Below are 26628 nucleotides of genomic sequence, written 5' to 3'. Positions count from 1 at the left end.
AGTCCCTAAATCTTGACTTCCATTTTCTATGATGTATTCTTGCCTCTGAAATTAACGTGTTTAAAAAATATTTTTAGCACCAAAATGCTCATTTTTAAGCAAAATTGTTCCCCCGTGTTGTATACATAGTGACATGTCCTTGTAAGCTCTTGGATTCATTGGGAGAAAAAGTAATTATAGGAGTAAAAGGCTTCAGTATCTATGCCTGTTATGAAGTAGAAGTTTTGGAGTCATTTATGGGAACTTGGAAAAAGGAAGATATTTGCTTAACTATTAAGTTTAGATCTTCCCAAAAGTATTTCATGAAAATACGTTTTGAAAACTATATATGACATAAGTGACCAAAATTCACGATGTGAAGTCTCTGAAGTATAAACAGACCATTAAAAAAGGAACATATCATTTATTAGGCACATGCTTCCCAGCAGAGCTGAAGTAAATATTTATCTCTATAATGCAGGAAATATTTTCCCAGGAATGGGTTATATTCTGTGTTTCATCAGTTCAGCAAATGCCTGATGGTCTCTCTTAACTTCTCTATGTTGAATGTCAAGCAAATACAGCCGGTCAACCACACACTCTTCAATCTGTGTGGAGACCCTACAGCTGAGGCTTCTCGGAAGCAAGGGGTAAAGGAAGAGCAGTCAGTAACAATTACCGTGAAGGACACTCATCCCTGACCTCTGTGTGCAGCGAGGAGAGAGGCAAGGATGCCCTCTAGTAACTCAGATGGTACCTAGTTAGTGCCTGTCTCCAGGGAACTCAGGTCCCACGAACCTTTGTTTGACTCATCTCCATAAGCAGAGACTGGATCTTGGTCTCCTCATTTGCAAAAGTGGAGAACAAAGATGTAGCACAAGTAAATAATCTTCCTAGAGGCAAAATCTGTGATGGAATTAAAAGTTGGGTCCAAGCCTCTTAAATGCTGAGTCATGACTATTGTTTAACATAGTTTCTATTAAACATATTTAATTTGATCATCTATTTTGTCCTATTTAAGTTGTTTTATGCAATTTGAAAGAGATCATGTATTTGAGCTGGCTGCAAAGAATAAAAATGCTTTGTCAAAAAGGGAAAAAAATGCCATGAAGTATTAATTTCCCTCTCGTGCCATCAAAAGCATCAAAGAATATCCCCGTTATAAAATCTGAACTTTCTCCCTCTATATAGATCTGACAAGTTATCAAACTGTATTGATTCTTCCTTTATGATACATTGACTATCTTTTTTTCAAATTGAAGTATAGTCAATTTACAATGTTGTGTTAATTTCTGGTGTACAGCATAGTGATTCAGTTATACATATACATATACATATATATATAATATATATATATTATATATATATTCCTTTTCATATTCTTTTTCATTATACGCCATTATAAGGTATTCAATATAATTCCCCATGCTATGCAGTAGGACTTTGTTGTTTATTTTATATATAGTAGTTAGTATCTACAAATCCCAAATGTCTTTTCGTCCTACTTTCTATTTTTTCAAGATCTCATCTCTCTGATGGTTTTAATTACAGTCTATATGTTGATGACTTTCTAATCTGTACCTCTGGTTTTGATTTCTTTTGGGCCATCAGATACCTCCCCTTGAATATTCCAGAAGGATGTTGAATTCAACATATCCAACACTTGATCTGTCATCTTTTCTCTGAAATTTGTATTTTGTGTCTCAGTAAATGGCATCACATCTAGTTGTTCAAGCCAGGGGCCTGCAGATTGCCCTGACCCCTTCCTCTCCTTTACCCTCCATTTCCAAGCAATTACTTCCACTTTCTTTTTTTTTTTTTTAATCCATTTACTTCACTCGATATCCATTCTTGCTTCCAGAGCTGTGATTTACCTAATTAAACTATTTGATCTCTTAGCTTCCCTTGCTGCTAGCATAGGACATAATCCTGGCCAATGAGATGTAACTGGAATTGATCCCAGAAGTTTTCCAAGATGGTTCTTTGAAAAGATGACTAAGTAGCTGTCTTTGTTTCCTCAGGTTGGTCTAAAATCTTTCCCTTCATCCTGCCTAGAATGTAGATGCAATGTTTGGAATTATAGCAGCCCTTTTGTGACTATAAGGAGAGAAGCCACATGTAAAATATGATGAAGCCAAGAAAGTAGAAGTCTTGGTCCCTGGTGATGTATGGTACTACTATGGTAGGATTCTCTGCCTTCAGATTCTTTATTATTTGAAAAAAGCAAACAAATAAACAAACAAAAACACACTTCTTATTTCATTAAGCAAGTGACTGTTGCTGAGTTTCTATTATGTGAAGCTAATGAAGGCCTGTCTCTAACAAACCTCTCATATTCTGATTTTCAGGTCCAACAGCAACATCCCCTTTCTTAAAATTCTTCATCCACTCCTACTGCCCTTGGTATGTTTTCCAAACTCCTAAGTAGCACCTATGATTCCTTTCAAGATCTAATTCTTACCTTTAGCTCCAGCCTCATCTACCCCATCAAGTTCCAAACTCTAGCCTCAGTGAACTGTTTTCAGTTCCCCACACACATCATTCTCTCTCTACCAAGACTTTGCATATGCTCCTCTGTCTGTGTGGAATGTGTTCCTTTCATTCCATCTCAACTTTACTTGGCTAATTCCAATACATCTTCCAAAATCTGCTTATGAAACATCCCCTAAAAGAAACCTTTGCTGATCCACCAAGCCTAGGTCACCTACCTGTCATCTAGGTCTCCGTGACAATGGGATGCCTGGTATTTATCCCTATCAGAATGGGGAAAAGATAAAAAGAGCAATGGCAACTGTTTTCAAAGTTCTCTGTCTCCTCAAAAAGACAATAAATTCCTTAAGAAAGAGACTGTGTCTTATGGACTACTGGAACCCCAGATATTATACTACAGTACCTGATAAATAATACATACTTGCTGAATGAGTAGATGAATGAATACATTTTCATCACACATATCTATCATTCAAACTCAAACTAACATCATTATGTGCCCAAATAATTATCCATTCTAATTCACCCAATATTATTCAGGAAATTGCTAGGTATAATTAATCACAGAACAAAAATAACGAAAATCAAGAACTTGCCTCAAGATCCATTAGGACCAGAAGAGGGTATTGATCCCTTAGTAAGTAAATGTTTGGGGATACTTGTGCTCTACAGTGTAATTAATTTTTGTAATTAAGTTTATACTTAGATATATTTAAATAATACAATTTAGTAATTTATATATATATATATATATATACCTTTTTTTCTTTTCTCTGGTTACTTTTTTATTGATTGCTTTGATTGAAAAAGCCTCACATAAAGACACTCTTTAGGGACACTGAATCAGTACATACCAAACTGGAAACAAGATTGATGACTTGCTGAATCTGCAAGAACCGATTCCCAAAGTGGAGGCAAAACCAAATTGGGTCTAATTGATGATTTCCAGGCTTACAAACAGTTCTGAAGAATTGTAACATTCCAAAAGTTTGGAATGTAATTTTAATGTTAGTTTTTTTTGTTGTTATACAGTTTTATGGAGGTATAAATTAACCACTTCAAAGTGAGGTGTTGGAATTTTTAGTATAGTTATATAGTTGCGCAACCATCACTGTCATACACTTTCATAACACAGCTGTTGCTTCCAAAAGTTCCATTGTGCCCACGTGAACTCAATTCCTGCTTCCACCCCCAGCCTCAGGCAACCCTTCACCTGCTTTCTATCTTAAGACTCTTGCCTCTTCCAGCAATTTCATGTAAAAGGAATAATATAATATGTAGTCATTTTGTTCAGGTTTCCTCTACTTAGCATAATTTGGAGAGGAGCCATCATCCATGGTGCTGCATGTATCAGTGGTCTTTTTCTTATATCATTGATCCGTTGTGTGGATACACTACTTGATGGCCAAAATCCATTCACTGCTTGATGGACATGTGTATTGTTTCCAACTTTTGACTCTTATGAGTAATACTGCTATGAACATTCATGTACATGTACTTGTGTGGACGTGTGTTTTCACTTCTCTTGGGTCGCTATCAAAGAGTTGAGCTGCTGGCTTATATTTTAAGTTTATATTTAACTTTTAAAGAAACTGCCAGTCTGTTTTCCAAAGTGACGGTACCATTTTACTTCCGTCCCTGTAATGAATGAGGATAATAGTATATTACATCCAAGCCAACACTTAATACTATCACTTTTTTATTTTATTGTGGCTAGTCTAATCTGTGTGTAATGATAGCTCATTGGAATTTAAGGAGTAACAACATTGGGCATCTTTTCATACGTATATTAGCTATTTGTCTTCTTTGTAGAAATGTCTATTCAAGTACTTATCTCATGTTTTTTATTTAGATACTTGTACTATTATTATTCAGTTGGTTACAAGTTCTTTATTGAATATATGATTTGCAAATATTTTCCTCCAATCTATGACTTATCTGTTTATTCTTAATGATGTGTGTGTGCTTAAGCACAAATGTTTTAAATTTGGAAGTACTATAATTTATCATTTTTTACGGACCATGGCTTTGGTGTAATATCTAAGAAATTTTTTGCCTAGCCCAATGTCACAAAGGTCTTCTTTTATGTTTTCTTCTGTAAGTTTTATAGTTTTGTCTCATATTTCAGTTGTTGATCCATTTTGAGTTAATTTTTGAGTACAGTGTAAGTTGTGGTTCTACATTCTACGTTCATTTCTTTTCATGTGGCAATCCAATTTTCCATATGGCATCATTTGTTAAGAAGACTATCGTTTTCCCCACTGAATTGCCTTAGTACTTTTGCCAACGATCAATGTGAGGATTTATTTCTGTACTCACTAGTTGGTTACATTAATCTATAAATGTGTTTTCACACACTCTACTCCATATTGAGTCTGTGTGGCAGCAAAGATGCTGGATTTTTTGGCTGTCTTTGTGCTGATAAAACTGCTATTCTCACTACCTGAGATGGGGGAGGAATGCAGTTGGCTCCACGCATGAAGGACTCATACTTTCACTATTCTTACACAAAGCATTGAAATCTTTTCAAAAATAAATGCTTCTAAACTTATTGTCTGCTTTGATCAGTTTTCAGAGCCCTGAAATGTTATTTTTAATAACTTTGTCTAGTCTCATGCACGTGATATGGAAAGGATGCTCTGATCTCTTCCCGTGGCCGTAGGTGGAACTCCTTCCCCAAGACCAATTTTAGGAGGAGGAATATGCTTGCTGAACCACATCTTAAGACACCTGCCCACAGGAGCTGTTTCAAGCTGTATCATTAGGTAATCTTTGGATATTGGAGTCGATATGGCAGATTGAATCTACTTGTTCGTGCTCTGTTCACTCCAGAATGTCACCAAAATTGCAGTGATGGAGTAAAAAATAATAATAAATACAATGACAGAGACTACAGAGAAGACACAGCAACAGAAAAGTGACTGCAGATAACCCAGTGCAGTAAATGCAAAAAGGGCCACATTAAGGGCATTATTACTGGAATTTCTGAACATGAGATATGAAGAAATGCTCCTAAAAGCTTCTGGAGAAGGGAAAACAGTATTCTGTACAAAGTGTAGATAGCTTGAATGACATCAACCTGCTCAACAGCAACACAGGAAGCTAGAAGAAACTAGCTTGTTCACCTGAGGGTGAACATTGCTTTCAACCTGGGATCCTATACCCAATTAAAATGTCACATAATTGAGAGGTAGTGTTATTATATTTTCAGGAATGCAGTGTCTCAAAAATATATCTGCAGCTTTACTCTTTTTCGGAAAATTACTGAAGGACATTCTACAGAGAATGAGGGATAAAACCAAGGAGGGAAAAAAAAAGATGTGACTACAGGGAAAGGAGTTGTAATACAGATTCCTAGACAGCGGTGAAGACAAGCCTCAAGATAACAGCTCTGCCACAGGCTTAAATAATATTAGATTCAGATGGAACAAGAAACTGGAGGGCTCCAGAAGAGGGATTTCTAAGAAAAATAATGGAAACCAATTGAACATTTTATGGTTTCCATAGAACTGACAAATCTCCAAAAATTAGTAGTTATGGGACTGGTACATAAAAAGCTATGCAAAAGAAAACACAATTATCAAATCTTGTGAACACAAAGTTAGGTCAAGAAACAAAATGTAATCCTAATGCCTTATGTGACTCAGCTGTGAATACCTTTTAGTCATTATAATACGAACATTGAATACTATATCAAAATGATAATATTATTAAATTACAAAGAGAAAGAAATGGAATGTATGTGGAGGAAGATGTAGGGTTAGGTGGATGAAAGGGAAAGGAACTTCCATCTTCCATGTGAAGAAGTCAGTGAGTATCTTAACTGAAAAAAAATTAAAATCAAGAACATCAGTATAAATTTGTTATTGAAAAATATGGAGGGATAAAAGCAGAAGCACTGAAATTATTAAAATAGCATCATTATGGAAGTAAGAATCAGGAATGGGGCTGGAACAGCAGGGGGCTGCTGTTTTATCTCGTAGACTTGTAAAATCCACTTGATTTTTTTTTAAAAAATGCTTTTATAAATTTGAGATTTAAAATGTAAGAAATAATAAAACAATTTTATGAGTGTCTGTTACCATATTGCTTTCTATAAATGTGTCATTTTAAGAGCCATTCTATTCGTTTCCATTTTTACAAACTGCATTCAATTAACTCACAAGAGAGAACTTTAATTAAGATACTTATATGTGAGCAGACAAAGGCAAAACCAGGTCCCAAAGTTAAGTTACATCGCTTTGTCTGGATATTCCTTCAGGAGATGAGGTTGTCACTTTGTGATTATGCTGTTTTAACTAGTAAAGCACTTCAGCCTTGGGATATGCTGGTTTAATATCCTGTTTTTCATTTCCCTCCAGATATCATCTCAGCTGGATGCACAATAATTAAAATGCACAAGAACAGATGTTCCTAGGTCCCTGTCAGGCTCTGAGTAAATGTCTTGATGTGTCATTTCTTCCCAGTAACTGTGGATGAGTATCACCGGAAAGGTGTGTTCGTCTCACAGGGCTGTCCCAAACAAAATGACTGCAAACTGGGTGGCTTAAAACAACAGAAATTTACTATCTCACAGTTCTGAAGGCCAGAAGTACGAAGTCACAGTGTCCACAGGGCTGAGCTCCTTCTGAAGTCTCTAGAGGAGGATCCTTCCCTGCTTCTTCTAGTTTCTGGTGGCTCCAGGTGTTCCTTCATAACTTTGACCTCTGCTGCTGTCTTTACATGGCCTTCTCCTTTTGTCCTCATGTCCCCTTTGATTGTCTCTTTTAAGGAAACTTGTCTTTGGATTTAAGGACCACCCAGATAATCTAGATAATTCATCTTGAGAGCCTTCGCTTAATTATATCTGCAAAAACTCTTTAACTGAATAAGATCATATTCACAGGTTCTGGAGATTAGAACATGGACACATCTTTTATGGGGCCACCATCCAACCCATGAAAAATGGGTAGAAGAATGGGAGGAAAACATCACTTGTTCTTCACTTTAGTGGCATGTCATTTTAAGACAGGCATAAATCTTAAGCCTGGAATTTCAATGCTTTGGGAAATGGAAGATGAAAAATCCAGGGAAATACGGAATTACACAATTTCATAAATGAGCCACTAATTCTGGTCTTTTTAGGTTTCCCATTACCCTCTTCTAACTTTATACTGATTGATGTCTTGCTTATTTCAAAACTATGTTTTAAAGAAAAAGCAGAGTTGACTTGTACTTCTCAATGGCTCCCTTTTCTAGATAACTGAGAGTAACCTCCTAAGTCTCAATAGGAAGCTTTCTGCTGGGCATTAGGAATTTTTCACACACTAAAAAGAATACATTTAACATCATTTGGCAACTTCTTTTCATTTACTCAATCATCCCTCCCATTTAGAAATTTATGTCATTTGCTAATTCCATGTTTACTGGGTTATCAAGGAACCTCTACAAACTTTTTAAACAGGAGCATTGGGCTCATGGCTTTCATCCATTTTCACCACCCCCTTCCAACAGTGCACAGACAGGGGCCCCTTAATACTTCCTTCGCGTTGTTTTTCTTTTCTTCATCAACACATTTCATAGTAAATTGTCCTAGATTCCATCGTCTGACATGTCACACCATTCTGTTTTAATTATACTCTGGTTTAAACACTGTTTAGAACCTTTAAGATGAAATAGAGCATGTTCTTAGATGCCGAGAATAAGGAAGCAAGAGAGACATGGGTCAATGAAGGTAAGTGTTATGGTTAGTTTTCTAAAGATGGTGACTGTTCAGTAGTGAATTTCCCAGGGGTCATTGTCGCTCCTTTCCTCTCATCTTGATGAAATCTCTTCATTGAATGGCCTCTTTCATTCCTAAGATTCTATTTATAAGTTATTAGCTTTTCAATCCCATGGCTTTTTTCTCAGCTTTCATCTTATACATCCATGCATTAATTGGGACCAATTATGTCTTTGGCCTTTCTTATTCTTTGGCGTCCATGACATTTTGCTCCCTTTCTGATCTATTTGCTGACCCTTCTTTGGAGTTCTGGCCCCTGAATATGATCTCTCTTGGCATTCATTACTCTTGAGATTCTTTTCTCACTCAATATTCTACTTCTATCTATAATATGCATACTTAACAACTTTCAGATTGAAATCGCAAATTCTAGATTTTCCCCTAGAATCAGGACCTGCATTCCAAAATGCCTGTCTGTCATCTCCATCCTGTTATTTCCCTGAACCTTAAACTCGCCTAAGCCTCATTATTTTCCCCTCAATTTTTTTTTCCCTTCACCAAGGTTTCTTAGTGGCAATAATGTTTTTCCTGTCATCCAGATTGAAACTGAAAAGTGTTTTTTAAGATCACAGTTCTTGGTAAGTCCCAGCTAAAAGGAGAGCAGTCCTCTCTAGTCCATGAAAGTCCTCTTCTTTGAATATCCACTTTCATTTACAAGCTGAGAAAAGGGAACTGTAATTTATAAGCCAGATGAGAAAAAACATCAACCCTGGAGAACATAGTCTCCACAAGAAAGGAGAGCAGAGTATGATTATAATATCTGAGTTACTTTTTATTTTTTAATCTCTCTCTATATATTTTAAATTGAAGTATACTCAGTTTACGATGTGTCAATTTCTGGTGTACAGTATGATGCTTCAGTCATACATGTACATATATTTGTTTTCATATTCTTTTTCAACATAAGTTATTGTAAGATATTGAATATGGTTCCCTGTGCTATACAGTAGAAACTTGTTTACCTATTTTATATATAGTAGTTAGTATCTCAAATCTCGAACTCCCGGTTTATTCCTTCCCACCCTCATCTCCCCCAATAACCATAAGTTTGTTTTCTATGTCTGTGAGTCTGTTCCTGTTTTGTAAATAAGTAAATTTCTCCTTATCTGTTGATCTCAACAGTCAGTGAGTTCCCAAGTCATATACGTTTGTCTTTTTCAAGGTCAAAAGGAATGGGACCACAGATTGAGCTCTAGAGATGTTCATAACAGTGTTGTAACATGAGAAATTTCAAATTCCCAACAATAGAGCATTGATTGACCAAATCATATTTTACATATAAAGCTTGTGATGAATAATCTGCACTAATTTAAATTTTGGTATAGTCTATTCATTAATATAGAAAGATATTTACATGCATTGTTGAGTTTTGAAACAAAAATGCTGGAAAGAACAGGTATAGGACATCCCAAGGAAAAATACTGAGGACTATTGCTTCAAACTGTTACCAGTGGATTTCTGTACATAAATGTAAAGAATGCGTTTTCATTGTGTGCCGGACAATGCTTGGAAAAGAAATGAAAGACATAACATAGATTTTGAATACTCTAAATGACTTAAAGAACACCTATTTTCAAAGAATCATAGAAAATTAAGAAAGTACATTAAATATCAAGTCCAAACTCACTTTATATGCCTTGTGGCAACTGAAGCTGGGTGCTTTGCTCAATGTCATATATCTGGTTATGACAGATGTGAAATTTGAGGCTTCTAACACCGTTCTATTAATTCCCACTATTTTCCTATCACTGTTAACATGACAAATGCATCCACTTTGGACATTTTAAGCATGTGTGAAAATGAATGCACCTTCAAAGCTTGAGAACATTCAGCTTTTTAAAGCAGGAATTTTTGGACATAATTTGAATTTCCTTTGTCCCCTTCTCAGTGGGTGGCTATTAGTCAGTGTCCTCCTGAGGAGCAGAACAAACAGGATATATATTTATCTACATCTATATCTATCTATATATATATATCTGTATCTAGAGAGAGAAAGATTTATTATAAGGAACCAGCTTACATGATTATGAAGGGTGAGAAGTCCCACAACCTACCATCTGCACGCCCAGGCCCAGGAAGGCTGGGGGCATAGTTTTAGTCCAAACCCAGAGGCCTTGAGAATCAGGGGAGCCAATGGTATAAGTCCCAGTCCCAGTCCAAAGGCCCAAGAACCAGGATAAATGATGCTGTAAGCTCCAGTCCAAGTGCAGGAGAAAACTAGTCCCAGCTCAGGCGCGCAGGCAGAGAGCCAATTCTCCCTTCCCGCATCTTTCGGGTGTGCTCAGACCTCAGAGGCTTGGATGAAGCCCACTCACGTTGGGGAGGCCAACCTGCATTACTCCATTTACTGGTTCAAATACTACTCTCATCTGGAAACATCCTGACAGACATGCCCAGAAAGAATGTTTAGCCAAGTGTCTGGCACCCATGAGCCAGTCAAGTTGACACATAGACTCAACCATCACAGTGACCTTGGGCAAACTGCTTAAATCTTCTGAGCCTCAAGTGCTTTGTCTGCAAAATGAGGGGATTACTATCTATTCCACGGGGCTATTTTTATTTTGATTTAAATAAGATAAACAAGTTTAAGAGACCAGCCCTATCCTTGCACATAATAGCTGTTCAAATCATGCCAGTTCCTTGCTCTCCCTTTCGCTGTATTGCTTATGGAGAGATCAGTTTGGTCATGCTGTAAGCCTGCTGTTATGGGTGGAATTGTGTCTCCCCAGACAAAAAAAAAAAAAAAAAATCACATGTTGAAGTCCTAACCCCCAGTACCTCAAAATGTAACTGTGTTGAGAGGATTGTTACAGAGGTGATCAAGGTAAAATGAGATCATTAGGGTGAGTCCTAATCCATTAATAACAGCAAGCCTATAAAAAGGGAAACATTTGGACACAGACACACACACACACACACACAAACACACACACACACACACACACACACACACACACACGGAGAATTCCATGTGAAGATTGGAGTTACGCAGTCACAAGCCAAGACACTTCCAGAGGCTGTGAAAAGGAACTGGAACAGGTCCTTTCCTAGTGGCTTCAGAAGAGGCATGGCCTTGCCGATAATACCTTGAGCTCAGATTTCTAGCGTCTAGAATAGTGAGACAGCAAATCTTTGTTGTTTAAGCCACTCCGTTTGTGGCACTTTGTCGCAGCAGTCCTAGGACACAAATCCACCTGTGTTCCTTAGCTTGACCATGACTTGCAAGGGCATCTCTTTGGGATAATTCTTTATTAGTCCTTATCAGAATATGTAAGATTCTTCTTTTCCAATTTCAAAGAAAGTAGGTCCAAAACCCCTTCTGGCCTTACTTAACCCCTAATTAACCTCCCTCTTCAGGAATGGAGAAGGTAAGATAGCTCCTTGCTCTATGATCTGATTCTAGTTTCTCAGACTCTTACTAAGCCTATGCTATGCATACAGGTCATGGGTTGGACAGAACAGCTAGGTAAGCGGATGGACAGATGGACAGATGGCTGGATAGATAGGTAAACGATAGGTAATAGATAAATGCAGAAAGACCTCTCTATTTCTGCCTTTGTATGTACATCTATATTGGCAGCTATAAAATCTCTACCTGGACTGCTTTTTTAATAAATGTGATACCACACACTTCTTTCTCCCCATTTTATCAAAAACTTGCTGCAAACAACATTTAATGAAATTGTCATGTTGAACTCTCTCATACATTTGTACTTTCTATGATTTATCAACCATTAACCATATCCTTAGGCAACAGATGCCCCTTCTTCTTTTGGTCACATCTTTTAAATAAAGCTTTGTCCACGTTTCAGGATATTTCTTTAAGATAGTGTACCAGAAGGGCAATTCCTAGGCCAGAGACTGTAAACAGGTTTAATATTCTTGATACTTATCGCCAAATTGCTCTGCAGTCAAGTTAGTGTTCTTTCCTTTGGGGTTTAATCCCAGGAGAATTCTTTGTAGAGGAAAGGGGATAAGGTCGTGGCGAGCAGTGGGAGGATGTGTTCTGCCGCCACCAGCAGGTAATGAGTATTTCCTTAGGAAAAAGCTCAAAGCCACGCACAGTGATTTCATAAAATGTAGGTAGTTCAAGAAATCTCTGGCTCAAGCTTTCAGGAACCCCAGCATTCAAATGCAATTTGGGTATGAAATTGGCTGTTCATGCACTGAGCCAAAGGCATCTCTGTCTCCTCTCATCTCTGTGGTGTTTCTACTGCCCTGCCCAGTTGAGTGTTTAGTTCAGAGATAATTTTCAATAAACTGTTGTCACTTGAAAATAAACAGACTGGACAATGTACAGCTCATTTGGAATACTGAGAAAATAAACAACCCAGGAGATGCTTCCTTCCTGTCTTCACAGCCCTTTTTGGAATGTGTGCTCCAGATACTTCCCTTGTTCCCCAAAGAAGGTTTTATTTAAAATAAAGCTGTTTGTTTGGCACTTCTGGGCAACCCTTTTCTGAAGAACCACAGCAATGGGTGGCCCTGGAGCCCGGCTTGGAAGAAACCAGTTCATCCTCCTCGTGCTCTTTCTTTTCCAGATTCAGAGTCTGGGCCTGGACCTCGATGGCCGTCCTACCGCCGAAGTCTGTGCCACACACACAATTTCACCAGGCCCCAAAGGTGAGGAGAGAAAAACGAGGTTTTCATAGATAGTAAGTAAGCTCTTCGACTTCATCTCTCAACCCCACTCTAACTCCCAATGGCTTTCTCTGCTCCCCTCCCGAGAGTCCTCCCACTCTCCTTCTATCTTGGAAAATCAATGTCTTGTTACTTATTTAAAAATCTGCCTTGATGTTGGGCGAGAGAACACTGGGAGGCGGGGAGCCCCGGGGCAGGGATGTGGTGGAATCCACCCCAGGCGAGGGAAATTCCCTCTTCCAGGCTGCTCCAGGGGTGAGGGAAGAGCAGGACCTTAATCTCCAGCAGTCTTTTCCTTCAGAGTATCTCTATTCATGGGCTGTTTTTATGGTAACTGCTTTCTCAACCTGATTCTGGTAAAGCTACTAGACAAAAGCCTAGTAAAGTAAAAATGAATTCTTTCATCTATTTCATAAACGAATGGCCTCCTGGGTTCCGATGAAAAGGAAAATTTTCATCAAGGATTGGAGGTAGTATAGAAATGAACATTTCTTTATTTGAAAGTGGAGTCTTTAGGGCCAAGTGCCTTCGGCTGAAGGATGATAGGATATTGCAAACCTTTTTTTTTTTTTTCAAGTAGAGCCAAGGTCCAAATGCGCTTCAAGCAACTGGTTGATAAAAACACTGCTGTTTTCCTGGTTTCAGCTCTGACCCTTTTGTTCTGAAAGTGGTCACTGCAATAGAAATTGGTGCTCCCTCATTAGTAATTCATGTTGTGTTTCTCCAGGCTAGAGGGTGGAAGAATTGCAGCTGCTTAAAATTTTAAGTAGAAGAAAAGGGTCTTTAAAAAAAAAACAAACAGAAATGCATTGCCCCATGCTTGTCAGTTATTTAAATGTGTATTGCTTAAAGTGCATTTTTCTTAATCAGTGAATTAATTTCCTCCTAAGATTGCAAGCCAAGTTTTAACCTTTGATACCATAAAACAAATGTGGGGAGGAACAATAAGACCTTGGGGCTTCCAAATACTTTCTTGGGTGAATAAATGAATAATGTGAGGGCAAATGTTCAGAAAAGAAAGTTTCAATTAGAAATAAAGTATTTACTTTAAACCATTACTGGACTTTTCACAGACTATAGGAAACTTTGTATTATTCTTAGAATTTCATGGAAAATACCCCAAATTTAAGTTACCCTTGTCCCTGCAAATGGGAGAATCGATTTGAGAATAGAACTGTTAGTTACATAATTTTCCTTGGGTAGAAACTGCAAGTTTCAAACTGAAAGAAGAATGGACAAAGTGTTGTCGAAATAATGTCCAAAATATAATGTATTTCAATTCAACAATTCTATTCATTCCTATTCAGCCAGCATATATTGAATAGCTGTTAAGTGCTAAGCACCATTTTAGGCGCAGGAGATGAATTAAATACTATATATTAGTGTCAGGAGCAGTGGAGAAATAAATAGTTTAAGAGGGAGAGCAGAGGGCAATTAATATTTGCTGGACACCAGCATGGTATCCACCCTGAGTCCTCCTACCCTCAATTTCTTACTTAACACAAAACTTCTCCCTTCCCATTAGAAACTGTTGAGATTTCAAGTAATGGAAACCTCTAACCCTCTTCCTGAGCCTGTGTGGAAATTAAGAGAGGATAACAAGCCAGAAATGTGACAGAATGAAGAAGTGAGTGCTCTTGGGGTGGGAAGATTTGGGAAGGACCCTCTAGAACCCCGGGTTCCTGAACTAAGTCTGTAACAGACTTGGTGTCATGACTTCTTCCCCTGGAGCCTGGGGAGTTGGCATCAAATGGATTCTAAGTTGCCTTCTTGTTAAAGAGAGTCCAAGATTCTGGAGGGTGCTGAATACCTACTAAGTCTCAGGTATCCTGGGGGATGCTAAAGGTGTCAAGCTAAGGGAGAACTTGCCCTAGAACTTGGACCTACATTTCCAGCGGGTGTTAGACTACACACTCTTGGGGTCAGGGGCCCAGTTAACTCAGTTTTTTTCTTTGCAAATTGCCTCTATGTGCACAGCACATGTAACCAGAGCCTCTTCATGACTGCCCTTCCTCTGCCCCATGCGCTGTGCTGGATGCTATAGACACTCACCCAAAACAAGATATGATCTTTTGTCTCCTCTCAACATCTACACTGCCATCTACCTTACCTCATCCCTTCATGAACATGGGGACAGCCCTCCCGAGTCCTGAAGGAGGCAGATTTGTTTATTTATCTCTACAAAAAGAAAAAAAAAAAAAGCAAGCTTGAAATTTAAGCAAACATTTTTTTTTAAAAACTCATTTATTGCTTTTGTTCAATATATTTTTCCTAAAAGCAAGCTGATCTATATTTATCTCCATGGCTAATCATCTCAGAAACTTCTAGATGCTCTGAGAAACAGACAATAAATGTTTTCCCTAAATTCATTTGGGAGACTTGGTATTAAATAAAAGTATGTAGAGCTGCAGGTGGGAAACCATTCATGGTAACCTGTCATATAATATGTTGTTTAATTCAAAGACATCATTTTCTATTGCATTATTTCCTAAGCTTGACTTAATGGGAAAAAAGACACTGGATTCAATCTGCTTGACCTTCAGTGTGGTGCTGCATCCGTGTATGCTTTAGTTTCTCTGTTTTTAAAATGAGCTTCATTATAGACCTGTTTTAAGAGTAATATCAGATAATCAATGTGAACTTTAAGCCGTGTAGACATCATAGACACTTAAATTCTGTCCATCCTTCTTCCTATTTGTTGAAGTCTATTGAGTAACACTTTTGAGAATGAGCATGGCTCTAGTTATCAATCTTTGTTGAAAGCCATTTTTATATTTCTTTCTATGCCTTAAATTTATTATTTTGTGCCGGTTAGGAGCAAAATTTTTTTTTCTCCCATGTTGGCGGTTTAGTTAAACAATTTACGTGAAATTCTGACCTCTAGTGGTTTTACTTGAAAACAGCAATGACAAGAAATGTCAAGAAGACATGTTAAAAAGAATTATATATATGTTCATGTATAACTGAAAAATTGTGCTGAACACTGGAATTTGACACAACATTGTAAAATGATTATAAATCAATAAAAATGTTTAAAAAAAACTAAACAAACAAAAAATACAGGCTCTACTAAAAGAATCCAGCTTAAAAAAAAGAATTGAAAAATCAGTAAGAAATATTTGGGTGATGTGTCACAATTCCCAGGAACTTCCAAATACGTGATCTTGTTTAATTTTCACAACCGCCTTACGTGGTAGCAATTACTTTAAACTTAAAGATGAGGAAACAGTCTTAGTGAGGCCAAGTGCAGTTCCCAAGTTCTTCCACGTAGATGGAGCCCAGACCTGCAATTTGAACTTTACTCCTGGCCTCCTGGCTCCAGGTCCACTGTTGTCCCATGGTATCTACCGGTTTCTATTAGAGTCATGTTTGGAAATACAGCCCACTGACCCATTTTTGATAAAATAGGAATAGGACAGTGTCTCAGAACATGGAGTTCGTGCATCCTCACAGCCCAGCCTTGTACTGGACCCTAATATGTGTTGAAAGTGAGGACGTGCTTCCTCTTGGATAATTAACTCCATCATTGTATTTGTCTGTTTGCAAATTAACGATCTTTCACCCCATTACTTAGTTGGGCTTCCTCCAGCTTTTTAGTTTAAGCGTTTGTTTTTTTTCTTTCAGTGGCATTTGTGTGTGTGTCTGTGTATGTGGCCTCAAAGGTCCTTTGTGATCCATTTGGCTTCTCCCAATTTCTCCCGTGTTAACCTGCTTATCCACTTGTAGTTTGCTTCAGGCACCCCTGCTCTGTCTCCCATTCCTGACCCAGGATCTCTGCACTTGACGTTCCCTCTGTCCAGCCCAGCCTTGCCCCAGATCTTCCCAGGGAGAGTTCCTTCTTCCGATTCTGGGTTTAGCTCAAATGCCATTCGCACAGTGGGGCCCTGCCTGACTACCCCTTCATTCTCTGCCATAGTTCCCAAAACATTGTATTATTTTCACAGACATTACTAAAGGAAAATCCCTTCAGTGTTTATATATTTACACTCAGTCCTGGGATGCAAGGTTCATGAAAGTTGCGCCCCCATTCATCGAGCTGAGTGTGTTTCCCTACTGCCTAGAAGAGTTCCTGACACATCGCGATTGCTCAAGAATTCTTTTTGATTAAAGAAATGATCCCAAATTTTCCAAGATCCCCAGACAGTTCCTTGAAAATCCTTCCCAAGGATGTCCCACCATTCCCCCAAAGTGTTGCAATGCTTCCAAGAAAACAGCTGCCCTTGGAAGCCTCTGTCATTTCATCACTTCTTCGGTGGCCAAAGAGCTCTGTCACCCCTGGCCTTGGTGCTCCGTGAGCACAGCTGTGCCCCTGCTTCCCGGGTGCCCCGTCTCTGCCTGGCCTGGCTGCTAACTTGGTGACACTTCACTCAGTAGGAAAGGCTTTCCTTTGCTTCTGAGGGCAGTGCAACTCCGACAAGTAACCGTCGTGACTCCTTAGCGCAAGTGGCCTGTGATGAACTCATGGGGCGGAGAAGGGCTTTCTCCCCTTCAGCATGACTGTAATGACAACCTGAGTCGCGGTGCTGGGAGCAGTAATACTAACACACGCTGGATGCATGCCATTGGCCGGGCACTGCCTGAGTGCTGTACCGCCATTTTTAAATTGAACTATCTCAGTAGACTTTGAGAAAGAAAACGTGCTAATTCTCATCTGACAGACGAAGAAACTGAGGCTCAGAACTATTAAGTTACTAGCCTAAGGCCACACAGCTGGACAGTGTCAGGTTGGAACTCAATTCAATTCTAGTTGGACCCCATGCTCCAATCAGAGTGCTAAACCATCGAATCAGCTGGAAAGGCTGTATTTCTGCACCACAGGGTTTTACAGGGAAAGATGAAATAGTAACTTAAAGTTTTGCTTAAAACTCCTTTTGGAGGGGGAAGGTATAGCTCAGTGGTAGAGTGCATGCCTAGCATTTGTGAGGTCCTGGGTTCAAACCCGGTTTTTCTGTTAGAAAAATAAATAAATAAACCTAATTACCTCCCCCACCCCCCAAAAAAAAGTTAAGAAAAAAAAACTTTTGTTCCCTGTGGAACTCATGCTTGAGTAAACCAGGGCACACATCTGAGTGCCAGACACTGGGAGGTACACATGGTTTTGCCATGACATAATCCTTTATCTTCTGGGATAATTTCTTTCTCAGAAAACCCCTTACCTCTAGTAAATGGACGTCTCTCTGGCCACTCAGAATTTTACCGAACATGGCTCTGGGGCCCAGCAATTGTCACATGGGCGTTACTTCCCAAGAATGTTCTCAGCCTCCAAACAGACGGCCACATCGGCCCGACAACATCTGGATTCCTTTCACACTCAAATCTGAAGTGTCACTACCTGGAAAAATAACTGTCAGAGATAACTGAGTTCTATTTTTACCTTTTTGAAACGTTAATTTTTGCGTTTGTGAAAACCCAAGCCCAGAGAGGTGAAATCACTTGTTCTAGGTCACACAGCTGCTAATTGGTGACAGGGCTAAAACTAGACCTCATCCTCCGGATTTCCAAGCCAGTCATTGTTCCCTCCCTCCACGTTACGGCATTGTCCTCACGTTTTACCATTCTCATTAGGTGTGAAATGATCCTTTCTTCGTTTTTATAAATTAACATTAGAAAAGGAGGTCAATGTCTAAACATGGTACAGAATTGTTTTAGCGCGGTCACCTTGATCTAAATTAAGCTCCTGATTTCTTTCTGGTGACTTTATCAGAGAGGTTAAGCAAGTAGGCATTTTCCCCAAACCTTTATATTAATTGTATTAACTCACTGGATTCTTTCATTAAAAGAGTTTTAATATGCATGTTATTCTTAAGGACTGACCAAAATTTTAAGTGGCTAGGTTTTTCAACTTTATATTCCGGTGTGTGGGTGTTCTGAACCATTGTTTCCTCTCCTTTTCTCTTTGAATAGATGCCAAGAAAACATTTCAAGGTCAGGTCAGGAGGGGAAGAGTAAAACTCCAGTCAATCAAAATGTGGGCAAAGATGAGCCAGGCGGTACTGAATGATAATAACAAAAACAAATTAGTTTGTTTCATTTAATAGTTGTTTCCTTTACCCATGCCATTTCCCCCTCCCACCCCCAGCTCTCTTACATAATGCTTTGGCTATATATCAGTCGTTACTAGGGACTGGAGTGATAGGTACTTGCCTGTTGGTAAAGATCGTGAGCTTTGGAGACAAAATACGTAACTGTGAATTTAAGCTCTGACACTTACCTGTCTATGTGATCTTAAGCCTCCTTGTCCTCACTTTTGAAGTGGAGATAATAGTATTGCCTATCTCAAAACATGTTTAGCATATAGCTCAGCTATCATCTTTTTTTTTTTATTAGCTTCCATTGCTACTCCTAGTCACCATAAACCTCCTCTTTCCCCACATCCCTAAACTGCAAAGTCAACTTTTATTCATCAGACGCTCACAAACTTGAGACCGCCCTTTCTCTTCACTAACATCCCTTCTTTCTGTAGTTCCCCAACTGAGCCTGGTGCTTCTTATCAACTAGATAGGATTAATCATAGTGTAAATACCCCTGGGGATGCAATAGGATTAAAGAAATTAAAACACACAACCAAGACTCAGTCTTTTCATCCATAATGTGGGTTCATAATGGTGTGACTGCTTGCTTCATAGGCTTGTGATGAGGAGACATGAGTTAAGCCATAGAAAGCACTTAGCACCATCTTTTACCCATTGTCAAGGGCTCTTTCAATATTAGAAAACCATAGATTAGCAAAACCCAAGGGAAAATAAGAACAATTTTCCTGTTTTTTCTTTTTTTCTTTAAGAAATATTTTCATTTAGCTACTGTCTGTGCCCCAGGCAGGCAGTTTTGTTGGTCTTCGGTCACTGGCCGTATGTGAAGGCCAGACACAACTGAGATCTCTTTTTTTATTTGCATTTATGAAATTCTACTTCTGGAAACTTTCTAATTCTGTCAGAAATGACTTTATTTACATTGGCCTCTCCACATCTATTCAGGATATTCTAATCATGAACCGGTCTGTCGGGTTTTTGTGCTGGGACTATAATTCCCCAAAATTCTTTAAATTTTATTTTATAGCTTTCTCTGCTCTTTTAGTAAAAATAAATTATAAATATATGCAGTTAAAATTTGACACTCAGAGACTCAAGCAAAGTACCATCTAAATAATTTAATTGTTTCCAAATTGTTTATCATGATTGTTCTTGATTTGAAAACTCTGGAAGCATCATTTCAGGTCTCTTGACAATCCTTGTATCTGTGAAGTAAATGATATGAATATGAGCCTGCAGAGTTTACCAAGGGTTCATCCAGTATTTTGCTTTAGCTCCACTGACACTATAGGAATCATTACCCCGATTAAAAGAGAAGGAAACTAAACACAGTGTTCTCGCATGTGACCCCCTTCTGAAGGTCATTTATTTGACATATCACCCTGGGATGTGTGTATGTGCAAAGCATTACAATATTGGTTGCAGTCAAAAGTAGCTTACATGGTGTTGTCCTGCCTGGCCTGAGATGAACAAATATCTCAAAAAAGATTTTGACATGCAGAGCCAACAGCTATGACAAAGTCATCTCTCTCATCAGCCCACATGCTGAGTGGCCAAATGACAGCACGACCGAAAGGAAGAGGCCCATATGTCCACTGGGGAGTTGGGAGATGGAGCGAGGCAGCAAGAGTGACAAGATGCTCTGGACCGAAATGAAAATCCCCAAAGAGACTGGGAGACGTTAATCTACCACAGAGTCTCTGGTATAGATTTGTCAGTGTCGGTCTAGCATTGAAGCGCGAGGCTGGACGAGGCCACCAGTGATCTTGGGGCGAAGCCAGTACTAGACCATAGATGCGGACCCAATATACTGAAATAAAGCTCATATAGAGTTTACAAAGGCAAGGGATGCTTTCCTAGATTACAGTACTCCTAAGGTGACATTATATTTTTATTAAAATGGGCAATTTTTGATGAATTTTTTGTCTCCTGATGATCAAGGGAAGCCATACCTTGTTGGTATTATTCTAATGTCACCCAACCATACTCACATGGAACTTTTTTCTATTCCCTGTTCCTGACTCACATTTTAGCTCCGAACAAACGAGCATGTGCAAAACTAAAATGTCCAGCATCCATGGCTGCACAGGTGTTCCTGCATCTGCCTAAGAAGTTTTTATTCCTGGGCTCTGGGTCTACCAGAATGCATCAGCCCACTGCCTGCTCTCCTCTTCCTGTCTTACTCTTTGGAATTAGAAATGTGGGTGGAGGTGGGAGGTTAGGGCACAGTCCTTTGCCCTGTGAAAAAGCATCATGAGTGTGACCAAGCTGTTGACTCAATTTTCTCATCAGTAGAGACCTAGTTTTGGAGCAGGGGTGTCCAATGGAGGAGGAACTAAATATTATTCTACCTCCTTTTAGGTAAGTAGGATTGCTCATCTAATAAGGTAGAATACAGAATTATTTTCCCTATTCTAGCCCTAAAGGCTTCCATGTAATAAAGATGTCACCCCAAAAGGTAAAGACCCTGGTTCTTGTCCTACCTGAAAGACAAGTTTGCAGTCGGGAGATGGTGCATTGTATAGCGAAAGATTTCAAAGATTTATTTAAAAGAAAGGGTAAGTGCACTCCCAAGAATGGGAGGCTGGCTGATGCAAGGGAGAAAAAGGCGGTTTCTGTCTCCCCTTTCTCTCATACCCTTGCCTAGAGGTGGTCCCTTGATTGATTGACGGCTCTTGTCCCTGGAGTACTTAGTCATGTTTGGCCCCTTTGCACATGTCCTTGCCAATGGTGTACAAAGGAAAAACTCACTGGCGGCGGGGGTGGGGTGGGATACCTAAACCGCAGTGTTAATTATAATGCAATGAAAATTGGTCGTGTCCAGTTAAGTCCTTTCTGCTACCACGCGGTCGTGGCTGTCGGGTTTTAACCAGCGTTTTTGTTTTGTTTTGTTTTTGCTGGCACTCGTTTAGAAGAAGTAAAGCCCCTTTAAGCTGGAGGCGGGCATAACGCCATCTTCCGGACCATCCTCCGTCTCCTCCACCTGCCTGCCCGGTGCCCCAGCTTACCTAACTACCTAACGGAAAGCCATTACGCTTTGTTTCATTGTACCTTGGGTTTTCTTTTTTCTTCTTTTTCTCTCTCTTTCTTTCTTTTTCTCAGTTTTCAGTGCTATTTTGTAGAAGTTGTGATGTTTATCAAGTCTGATCAGCCAAATGATAATTTATGCCAGAGGAGCCAATGGAAGTTTTTGAGTAGGAGGATGATATGATTAAGCTTGTTTTTCAGGCAGATAAGTTTCTTGGAAAGGTTGACGTTAGATTGAAGGATGTGAGAAGCTTCTGGTGGGACATGAATTAAAAACAATACCTAAATTAGGGCTGCTGGGAGAGTGAGAAGGGGGTGTATTAGAGACATATTTCAGAAGCAAAATTGGCAGATTATAGTAAGTTCCAAACTGTGTTTGAGCCACCTGTTGACATCCAGATGGAAGAGTCCAGAAGGCACTTTAAAATAGAGATCATAAATATTTTTTAGGCATTTCTTCTCTATGAAAGCCAATCACATGACCGTTTGTTTTTATATTTCATCTTATTTAGTGATTGCCATCCAAGAGAGCTGCCTTTCTCTTAGATAGTTGGGATATCCAAGGATCAGGATGTTCATTTATATAAAAGCATGGTTATGACTAACATTTAATAACAATACTACTCTTTTTCTTTAAATTTGTCTCTGGTCCACTTTGTACTGAAAGGAATTTTTGACAGAACATTGTATGTTACATCAGTAGAGTGTGGTCAACATTTCAGAGCCAGAGCACAAATCTCTGTGCAGAAGTACATCTCAGCCAGGATGTGTCAAATCCATACAGCCAAGGTGTGAGCTACAAGAGGCATTGCTTCCCCTTGGCCTCTTTGCATCCCTCTCATTTCTAGTGGCTAGAATTTCTGTTGGATGTTACTGTCATCATGTAATATTTCTCGAGCACCCACTGCCTTCCGGGTACCGTTTGCCCTTTATATATATTATCACATTTACTCCTCTCAACAGCACTGGGGGGAAGATATTCCACTATTCTGATTGACTAATGAGGAAACTGAGGCTGAAAGAATTGAAGTGTGTTGCCAAGGGCTCACAGCTAGGGAGTGAGGGAGCCAGGACTTGAACCAAGCACTCAGATCCCAGATGCCCTGTGCTTAACCCCTGCACTGCGCCACTCAGTCCAGATAGATGGGGCTTCCCCGCCTTGCATTTGTTGCTACTGACTTGGCTGTGAACGCATTTTAATAACGAATGATATGTTCAGATAAGAGAAAACCTGCCCCCTAAGTTTAATGGGGTCTTTTTCATCAAGTGCAATGTGAGTTGTTGTTGATTTCCTCCCTGTTATTCAGACATGTGGTGACTGCAGAAGACTTGCAGGTTCCAAACAGGAATTCTTTTTAATCCAAATAGGCCTAAAAACAAAGAGTAGGTGCTTTGTAATTCAGGTAGGAAAGATTGTAGGATTCTTGAAATTCTCACTTTTCTTTGCAAGGTTGCACAGGAATGAGGTGAAGGGGGAATGAGTTTTATGAGCCCCTGGAATTGATGGGACACGATAAAGGGGTTGTTTTGACATCATAGCCATGTGTATCAACAACCTGGCTTGGGCCATAGTAAGCATTAGATGTTATCATTATAACGTGGTATTATTGTGGGGGAGGGTATGGCTCAAATGATAGAGCACATGCTTAGCATGCACGAGGTCCTGGGTTCAATCCCCAGTACTTCCATTAAAAAAGAAAACTAATAATAAATAAATAGACCTAATGACCCCTCCCATGGTATTATTATCAGATGTTAGTCACAGTATATGCATCTCTTTACATATTGTACTTCTTTGCATTTGTTTAGCATATTAATGTTGAAAAAGCACCTCCATTTATTTCCTTATTTGATATGTTATCTTGTCCTCTGAGAAGAGAGCAGTCTAGGTGAGTCAAAGCCCTGTCTTCTTTCCCTTCCATCACTGATCTTTCCAAAGGCTCAGCTTGTTTGACTCCAACAGAACACGCAGTAATTTCCCTTTGTAACACTCATGACATTTACAAGACCTTGACTGGTGCCTCCCGGACTTTCAGGCTTAGATCATGTCCTGTCTGAGATAGTGGTGTATCCCTAGGATCCAACACAGGACTTGGTAGCTGGTAGAAACTCAGTAAATATTTATTCGAGGAATGAATGAGCAAGCAAATGGTGAAGTCTTGAGCAGCTCTTGAGAACAAAGTGTGGAATGTCTGCTCTTATCACAAGGAACTTACACTCTAAAGTTAAATAACAATGCATTTTTAACTAATACTTCAAGGCAGCAATTAGAAAGTAGTAACAAGGAACCAGATGGTGAATTACCAAGGAAATAATTCTGTCAATAAATACAGACAATTAAGAATTTAATTTGAGACAAGACTCATGGGCAGGATTTATAAAAAGAGAAAGGGCCATGGTTCCTTTGTATTAATTACGATTTATTTTTTAAAGTGCATGAGTAATTCAGGTTTGTTGTAACTCATAATATGCATAAATGTGCATAAAATAAAGATGTACAGTGAGAAAGCTAATGATCTTTCTTTTCACTGTGATTCTTCCATTTCCGGATCCAATTCTCTCATGTAACCATCACTAATAACTTGGTATGAACACTTTTCTCTATATTTGCTCAGTTTCTTTGTTGCTTCTTCTAAATGGGATCATATGCAAATAATTCTCCAAGAGACATTCTTTACATAATATAACACAGAGCTCACTCCTTCTTCAGAGATCAGTCTCTAACTCATCAGTTTTAGTAGCTGCATAATATTTCTCATAATTTCATCAGTCTCACTGATGATAAACTTTCAGATTGTTTATGGTTTTTGATTTTGACACTACAAGGAGACATTATAGTGTATACATTTATTCTTAGAGTTATTCCCATAAAATAGGCTCTCTAAGGTAAAATAGAGTGTATGGATTTTTTTATTTTAATCATTATTGACAGATTATCTTCTAGACATGTTGTGGCAATTTATGTTGCCAAAAGCAATGACTGAGTGCTTTCTGTATCTTTGGCAGCTTCAGATGCAATTAACCTTTTTAAATTATTACTAAACCTGATGGCAAAATATGATACAGACATTTACACATATATATGTTTTTCTGACTAACAGTGAATCTGGGCATTTTCATCTATCATTTATTGTTTATATTTTTAGATTATCTTTTGACTTCATGTGTTTTTGTTTTTTTTTTTTTGCAAAGCAATTTGCAAAAGCTTTTTGTATGTTAAAGATATTAATTTTTTTTAGGTCTTAGTGTATGATTTTTTTTCCTTGTCTATTGTGTATTTGTTGATAAACTTCGTATATTTATATGTCATCTTTTATTATATAAACACTTCTAATTTCTCCTATGGTCATTTATGTCTTTTATTTTATAACTTTTTTTCTGAGGAGATGAATTTCAGACAGAGAGAAAACCACATGCGTTTCAATGGAGGCATGAATTGAAAGACATTTTAATAAACAGTGAATAAACCATTTGGGCAGGAATAGATGGTTATGCAGGTCAATGTCAGAAAAGAATGCCAGAAAGTTCCACTGATGCCAGACTGTGGAAGTCCAAACGCTGGACTAATTAGTTTGGACTTGGCCTATAAACACAGAGCTGAAATGTTTTGAATGGGGCAGTTTTGTAATGAGAATGTGATTTTATAAAGATTAGTTTGCAAGATGGTTTGAAAAAGTGAAGTTCAGATCAAAAGAAACCAGTTATTTCAGTAGCTCTTTACTGAAGACGCTACTCGAGGCAGCTGAAGTCACCAGGGAATAAAACACCCTGAAGCCCGTGTAGGGATCAAATACGAGGACCAGGGGCTAGTCTGTGAGGACGGGAAGAGGTCAAATAATGGCAGTAGAGATTGAAGGAAAACCAAAGGATGGACGTGAGGAAAAAATAAGAATCAAGATGGGAATTAGGAGGGAAGAAGAGTCCAAACCACTTAGGGTATTGAGCCTGGGAGACTGGAGCCTGACAGTGACACTGGGAGATGGGCAAATTAGGAGAGGAATCTAAAATATGGGGTGGAGGGAAAAGCAGAGACAGAGACTTGTGGGCAGATCTTACTTGACTCCCAAGGGGGTTGCATCCTGATAAACCCTTCGTAAGTTGAAAATGCATTTAATACACCAACACTTACGTTAGCCTACAGTTGGGCAAAACCATCTTCTTAAAAATAGTGGGGAGGGGATAGCTCAGTGGTAGAGTGTGTGCTCAGTGTGCACGAGGTCCTAGGTTGAATCACCCAGTACTTCCATTAAGAAAAAATAATAATAAAGTGTTGAATAGCTCAAGTAACTTATTGAATATTGTACTGAAAGTGAACAGAGTTGTTGTTTGGCTACAGAATGGTTGTCAGTGCGCAATCGCGTGGCTGACTGGGAGCTCGCTGTTGCTGCCCAGCATCTAGAGGGAGTAACGTACTGCATATGTCTAGCCTACCAAAAGACCGAAATTCAAAACTGGAAGTACAGTTTCTGCTGAATGTGTATCACTTTTGCACCATCGTCAAAAAATTGTGAAGTCAACCCATCGTGAACTGGGGACTGTCTGTGTTAGTCCGGGTTGCCTTACTCATTTATAAGCCATCACCGCAGACATCCCAGCAGGCTGAAGTCAATTCATTAATCAGCCATTACTGAGACTGACATTTCAATCAATTCCTAATTAATTTGACCGTATTTTCATTAAGCTCACATTGATCCATCTTGT

General features: G+C 38.9%; 1 protein-coding gene across 10 annotated transcripts in view; it reads left to right on the top strand.

The window, feature by feature from the left end:
* COLEC10 (collectin subfamily member 10) overlaps positions 1-26628 on the top strand; it is a 397848-nt gene that overhangs the window by 348312 nt on the left and 22908 nt on the right. For 7 of the 10 annotated variants that reach the window (XM_032468090.1, XM_032468089.1, XM_032468088.1 and 4 more), the window contains one exon: positions 12772-12853. In XM_032468090.1, coding sequence (XP_032323981.1) covers positions 12772-12853 — 82 coding nt within the window. Of the gene's footprint in view, positions 1-6881; positions 6963-12566; positions 12854-26628 lie in introns of those variants that run through there. The other 3 variants (XM_032468085.1, XM_032468091.1, XM_006186473.3) reach the window with 3 other exon arrangements.

The sequence above is a fragment of the Camelus ferus genome, chromosome 25 (assembly GCF_009834535.1).
Source record: "Camelus ferus isolate YT-003-E chromosome 25, BCGSAC_Cfer_1.0, whole genome shotgun sequence".
Taxonomy (NCBI): Eukaryota; Metazoa; Chordata; class Mammalia; order Artiodactyla; family Camelidae; genus Camelus; species Camelus ferus.
Note: the sequence above shows the minus strand (reverse complement) of the source record. Positions and strands in the feature narration are given on the sequence as shown.